The 7,140-nt window shown below is 33.1% G+C and overlaps 1 protein-coding gene across 1 annotated transcript; it reads left to right on the top strand.

The window, feature by feature from the left end:
- Positions 1-1,826: 1,826 nt before the first annotated feature.
- LOC107422088 (phloretin 4'-O-glucosyltransferase) lies at positions 1,827-3,876 on the top strand. The gene has a single exon (XM_048478077.2). The coding sequence runs from the start codon at positions 2,118-2,120 to the stop codon at positions 3,555-3,557; it is 1,440 nt and encodes a 479-aa protein (XP_048334034.2). The 5' UTR covers positions 1,827-2,117; the 3' UTR covers positions 3,558-3,876.
- The last annotated feature ends 3,264 nt before the right edge of the window (positions 3,877-7,140 follow it).

Raw genomic sequence — 7,140 nt, 5'->3', positions numbered from 1 at the left:
GGCAGACTTGTTGGCGAAAAAAGCCTTGCATGAAAGTTTGTTGTTTGACATTGGATGTTGTTTAGATTCCCTTCCAGGTGATTTGTTAGACATCCCAGCCTCTAATATGCTTTGCTGCAGTGCTCTTTTGTAATTCCTCCTTTATTTGGAGGCTTTTTGTGTATTGGTTCTTCACAATGAAAGTTCTTAGCCTCAAAAGAAAAGAAGAAAAAAAAATTAGAAAAAAGAAACATAATTCATTTTGAAAAACGTTTTCTTATTTCTAACTCTATATTAGTGATGAGAACCCATTAAAACAATGTTGAAATGATAAATACTAACAAATAGTTTTTTTTTTATTTTTTTATTTTTGGTAAATCACGATCCTTCAATCATGCACATCAACAAACAGCTCATGCTACTTTTTTTTTTTTTTTTTGCCCCCAACTTGGATTGGATAATTTGGCGCGATGCATTCACTTTGGTCCACAATTGATAGTAGCCTTTTTTCTTCAATTATTATTATTATTATTTTTTCTCTTGAAAAGTGTTAAATTATATATATATATATATATATATATATATATAAAGAAAAAATAATCCATCTTTCATCATCTGCTTTAAGTTTTTTGAAAAAGTAGTAATTCAACATAGAAGTCCGAAACGCTATTATGTTCCAAAGTTGGTTTAATAATTTGACAAAATTAAAGTAGGCTCGCTACTTCCTCCTGTTTCTTTTCCCTCCTATCTTTTCCTATCATTTTTTGTCGTCTCCCTATAGAGCTCTCGAAAATTTGGACTTCATATGGGACAGTAAATCGTGTAAGAAATTAATTTCATTATAATATATGACTGAAAACATAGGGTACATATATAGGAAAAATTACATGGAAGAATCGGAAAATTAGGCCCTAGCAGACACCAATTATATAGAATTTTCTATATATGTCCTTTATATATATTTGTCTTATTCTACCCAGTTCTCAACCGAATAGAAAGAAAGAAATGCTGAGTGTGATTGTTTTAGTCCCAATAATAAGTCCACATGGATTTGATGTTGGAGGATACAAATTCAAGCTGTCTAATATGACTTTTTCCTAGTAAATATCTTTCCGCATTTATGTAAACTATATTAGGATAAGTTTTGTTGAAAATCAAGATCGGGTGCGGTGGTCGACAGTAGGGCCTTATAACATTCACTGCGACAGTAGATGTTCAACCTAAGACACAAATTAAATATATCTGCATGTTCTTTTTAATTTAAAATTTCGTTTACATGATCATTTTGAGAGAAAAGATTAAAGAAACAAATATATTTTCTTTTACCTTTTCATATTATATTTTTCTTCCATAAGTCAAATTTTGTAATAAAATATTACTCAACTTTTGGACGAAAAAAGAAAAGAAAAGAGGACGAAAGATAAAGGTTTTGTTGGTTTTCATCTTCCTAAATAATTAACTTTTTCAACTTTATGTTAGTTTTATGCATCAAATGAAAATGTAAAAGCAAAGGTAAAATAATGTGTTAATATTTTTGTAAAATGGTAATTTAGTGTCCCTTAAATATACGATGTAAATGTTTCATACGGCCGGAAATCTGCCACTGGAATATGTAGGACAAGACAGGGACTCCAATAATTCAACTTGTCCTCTTAATTCGTCACCTCAAACGTCATATGAATAATGATAGTTATTATACAGTCCCATTTGATAAAATATTAAATTGTTTTTATTATTCTTTTTTTTTTTTTTGACATATGAAAATAATAAATTTTCTTTAAAAAGATTATTATTTTTGTACTTCATATCCAGCTTGTATATGTGTATTTTTTTTTTTTTTTAAATATGACATGTAATTCCATGCATTATTTGAAATAATTAAAAAAAGTTCAGGTGTTTTCTCTCTCACAAAAATAACAGAAGGAAAAAGTAAAGTTTACAAGTGTGGGCTCCACTTCTTTTGTGACAAATCCTATGTGTGGGCCCCACCTCTCTGCCGCAATAATTTCCCATTGCTATATATGACTATGACCGATAGACTCCGATAGACTCCTAACACTTCACTTCAGACTTCCATATAAAAACCCGTCAACCAGCAAACACCAACTCACGCGCCACCACTCGCCACCATTACAGCAATGAAACAACGGCGGTACATCATCGTTCCATTTCCAGCACAAGGTCATATAAACCCCAGCCTACAGTTCTCGAAGCGCCTCATCGGAACCGGTGCGGAGGTCGTCTTCGTCATCCCCATCTCAGTCCATAGGCGCATCATGAAGAACAAAACTTCCACTTCCACCCCGGACGGCCTATCTTTCTTCCTCTATTCCGACAGCTTCGACGACGGTTTCAAGCCCGGTGATGACCTGCACCGTTACCTGTCCGACCTCCGCCGTGGCAGTAAACAAGCTGTCTCCGATCTCATAAACTCCAGTGCCAAACATGGCCGTCCCGTCACTTGTGTATTCTACTCCTTATGCGTCCAGTGGATTGCAGAGACAGCCCGTGAACTCCACGTTCCATCGGCGTTGGTTTGGGTCGAACCGGCTACCTTGTTCTGCATCTACTACTATTTCTTCCATGGCTATGAAGATGAAATCAAGAACAATATCAACGATCCTTCATATTCCTTAGAATTACCTGGACTTCCATTGAAGCTCACTGGTCGTGACCTTCCCTCTCTCATGGAGGATACAAAGTCTGAAAATAATTGGGTCCAAATCAACATGTTTAGAGAGCAGTTCGAAGTGCTTGACAAAGAAACCAAAACTCCAAGAGTGCTTGTGAACAGCTTTGGTGCTTTAGAGCCTGAAGCTTTTGTATCAATCGGTGATAATCAGGTTAAACTATTCGGGATCGGACCGTTAATTCAGTCCAGTTTCTCGGGTGAAAAAGATCATGAAGATCAATCCAAGACTTCGTTTAGAGGTGATCTTTACCAAATTGACTCAAACGATAATTATATAGAATGGATGAGCTCGAAACCGGAGAGGTCAGTCATTTATGTGTCGTTTGGGAGCTTCTACGTGTTGCCAAAGCCACAAATGGAGGAAATTGCAGGTGGATTATTGGATTATGGCCGTCCTTTCTTGTGGGTTATTACAGAAAGGCAACGCGAAGAAGGAAAGAAAGAAGAAGATGAGCTAAGTTGCAGAGAGGAATTGGAGAAGCTTGGGAGGATAGTTTCATGGTGTTCTCAGCTGGACGTTTTGTCAAACACTTCATTGGGTTGTTTTGTGACCCATTGTGGGTGGAATTCCACATTGGAGAGCTTGGTTTGTGGGGTTCCAATGGTGGCTTTTCCGAGGTGGTTAGACCAAGGAACCAATGCTAAGCTTATCGAGGATGTTTGGAAGACAGGGTTGAGAGTGAAGGCAAATAAGGAAGGGATAGTTGAAAGAGATGAGATTAAGAGGTGCTTGGAATTGGTAATGGGAGATGATGAAATTGGAAGGAATGCCAAGAAATGGAAGGATTTGGATAGAGATGCTTTGAAGGCTGGTGGAACTTTTGATGAGAATTTCAAGGCGTTTTTGGATGAGATAGATCAGGAGAAAGGTCATTTTTTAGATTAATTAGCTAGGAGTGGCTTTTGTTGATCATGAAAAACAATTGTAGTTTCAGATTTGAAACCAATATTTAATCTTGAAGAAAAGTGGAAAGAAGTGAAAGAGAGGCTGCGGTTTCATATTGGTGGAGTGGTTTGGTTGTACCTCCTCTATGTGTGGCTAGGATACAGGAGGTTTAATATTAATTTTTTTGGTCATGTAGGTTTAAAAAATCCGTGAGTAATGCTCATTTTTTTTTTATTGAGGGTTTAAAATTTGTGATGTACGTTAAAAAAAAAATTGTATATCTTTTTTCTGTCAATATCGATCACGATTAATTATATTATTATTATTATTTTTTGTTAGAAGTAGAAAATAGAAAAAAATTAGGTGATTGAAAGTATTATTATTATTGTTATTATTTTTTTGGTAATGGATTAAAAATCTAATATTGTTGTTCATTACTATCTGGAACAGACTTGGACGTCAAGTATGACCGAAACGCAAACATCATTATTAAAATTTTCATTCTAGTTTTAGGTGTTGGCTAGCCATTAATTTGTTTTCTTAGAAGTTTGTTTGTATTCGCATTTAGAGTTGGTGTAGGACATGTATACCCTGTTAATTGGGAGTACCAGTGCTAGCGAAATTCTATTACTAGTGGCACTAAAATTCTAAGACCTATATATATATATATGTATACAAGGCGGAACTGAAACACAAACTAAAACAAAGTTTCTCTGATTTCCTTGATTTTCCCTTGTCCAAGCATTCTTTCTTACGACCTCTGTTATTTCTCCATCGTCTTCATCATTAGTAATAGTTTCAAAACTTTCACAAACTTAAAATTTGATGGAATTTCATAGCATAGATTTCTGTGGTACGAAAATTTTGACCACTGTAACTTCTTCAGCTGAAGAAGTTAATAAATGGATATCAAGAATCTATGACATCCATCGCCAACGGATGTCAAATCTAATTCTTGGTTTGGATATTGAATGGCATCCATTTTTTAAACCCGGAAAGCGAAACCCAGTTGCCATTATCCAAATATGTGTCGGCCATAGGTGTTTGATATTCCAGCTTCTACACGCCAGCTCCATTCCTAAATCCATGAGCGAGTTTCTTGCTAATCCAGAGTTTACATTTGTTGGGGTTGGAGTTAAAGAAGATGCGGATAAACTACTTCAAGATTGGCGTCTGAGAGTGGGAAATACTGTGGATTTAGCCCATGCAGCGGCAGATAAGTATGGAGTTAGTGACTATAAACGAAAAGGGTTGAAGAAATTGGCCATGGAGTTGATCGGCAAGTGCATGCAAAAGCCAATTCATGTTACTTTGAGTGAGTGGGATGCGAAGAAGCTGTCCCATGAACAGGTTGAGTACGCGTCCATTGATGCATACGTTTCTTTTGAGCTCGGTATGTCGTTGAAGAAGGGCGGTTACCATTATGATGATCGTTATAATATTGATGATCCTATTATGGAATGCCATTATGATCCATATCATCCTAATATTGATCCATACAACTATGGTCATCCCATTCTTATGGATCAACTATATCACTATGATGGTACCATTATGGATCAATGGTGTAATGATATATATCATTATGATGATCTATATCATTATGATGATCAATTTGTTAATCAATACTTTGATGACCCATATAATTCTGATTATTATGCTGATCTTACAATTGATCATTGTAATTGAGCTATTATGGAAAATCGTATTATATTTGTAGTGTTTTGATGATATAACTAATATATTTATGAATGTTCAAACTTATTTATATTGGCGTATGTAATAAATATTTCTAAAAAAAATTACAATTAATATATGTTGAAAGTATGTAATTAGAAGTATTGATTATTAAAATATTTATGATTTTTTTTTACCGTTTCAATTATTTTCATTGTGTATATACATTTATTATTACTCGCCGAAAAACTCCAACTAATAAATTGCACCATTTAACTGATTGATTGAAAAGAAAATAATTAAAGTTTCCACGGCATTATTGGTGTTTGCAAAATTGTGTATTGTTTTTTGTTTCACTTGTAACTTTAGATCAGTGTGTGTAGTTTATATCAATGGAAAATATAATTGAATTAAAAATAATAATAAATTGAGCAGTACAACAAAAACGTATGATAAGCTAATGTAGCTAATCGGGATCTATAAACTTTTCGATCAAGAAAATTTTAAAAAGTTAAAAACTAGTTCAAGAATGAGGTTGAACTGTTGAAGTGACATTTCCCCCCCCCCCCCCCCCCCCCCCCTCCTTCCTGCTAACCAAGTTACTTCAGTGGTTTACATTTTCACAAATTAAAAATAAAAATAAATAAATATATATACATATATATATATATATATATTTTATTGGCTTCCATTGCCATGTCTGGCTCATTCGTTCTCTCTCTCTCTCTCTCTCTGCGCTTAACGAGTTGCATAAGAAACTGGAAAACCAACGGAAGAACCTGGTACAAAACGTCATCGTTTATGTCTAGTAGGGGTGGAATGGATTCGCTTTCAATTTTAATTTCTTCCATAGAATTGGATATTGGACTTGCAGATATCATCAATATTTTTTTTTTTTTTTTGCAGTAAAAATATTTACAGAGAGTACTGTACTGTATTTTTGTTAATTACACAAATTTTATTATTATACTTAGTTATGAAAAATAAAATAAAATTTCCTTAGTTATGAAAAATAAAATAAAATTTCAATTTTATCATTGCAGAAAAAAGTTATGAAAAAAAATTGAAAATAAAAGTAAATAAAAAGGTACCAAAAAAAAAATTTGAAAATAAGGGAGAAAAAAGAGAAAAAAATAGTAAGGAAAACTCTTATTCCTTATCTAACCAAACATAAGAAAACATTTATTTTTGTATCCTTCCACTTTTTCCCCCTTCTTTTTCCTTCTCCTTTTTTTTTTTTTTTTTTTCATATTCCTAACTCCAAACAGAGCCTAAGTGATTTAAATAAATACGAGATATGAAATATAATTCTTTTTTTTTCTCCTTTTCTATCAAATTATAAGAGATGGATTTTTTTAGCATAAACCTCAAATTTTAATTTGTAAATCATTAATATTCAACCAAATCAATATAATTAATTAATTATTTTCATTATCTATTTAATTAAGATATCAATAATCATAACCCTGTCCGCATCCTGACCTATATATTCATATGTATATATGATGTTACTAGTATTTTGTTTGTTTGTTTGTTTTTTTTTTTTTTTTTTTTTTTTTTTTGGGGGGGACCTAAACCAAGATCATGTATTGGATTATTTATCACAATAATATACGTTTAAATTTGTGTCCTCAATTGATCTGTGTCCTTTTTCTTCAATATTTTATTTTTATACATTTTAAATTGTTGAAGAGTCTAAAATGCTGTAATCCTTTTAAGTTTATTTCTTTTCCTCTCCCCTTTTAGTTTTCACCATCTCCATTTTAAGCTTTTGAAAATTCATTGGAGTTCTTGTTGTCCCACATTGTGACTTTGTGGCTATCTTCACCCAATTATAGACAAAAAAAAATTAGGTATGAAATTAATTTACTTTATGATAGTGACAAGCATGTGTATGTATAAAAAA

The sequence above is a fragment of the Ziziphus jujuba genome, chromosome 3, assembly GCF_031755915.1.
Source record: "Ziziphus jujuba cultivar Dongzao chromosome 3, ASM3175591v1".
Classification (NCBI taxonomy): Eukaryota; Viridiplantae; Streptophyta; class Magnoliopsida; order Rosales; family Rhamnaceae; genus Ziziphus; species Ziziphus jujuba.
The sequence above is the reverse complement of the archived record's forward strand: the minus strand, read 5'-3'. Positions and strand labels throughout refer to the sequence as shown.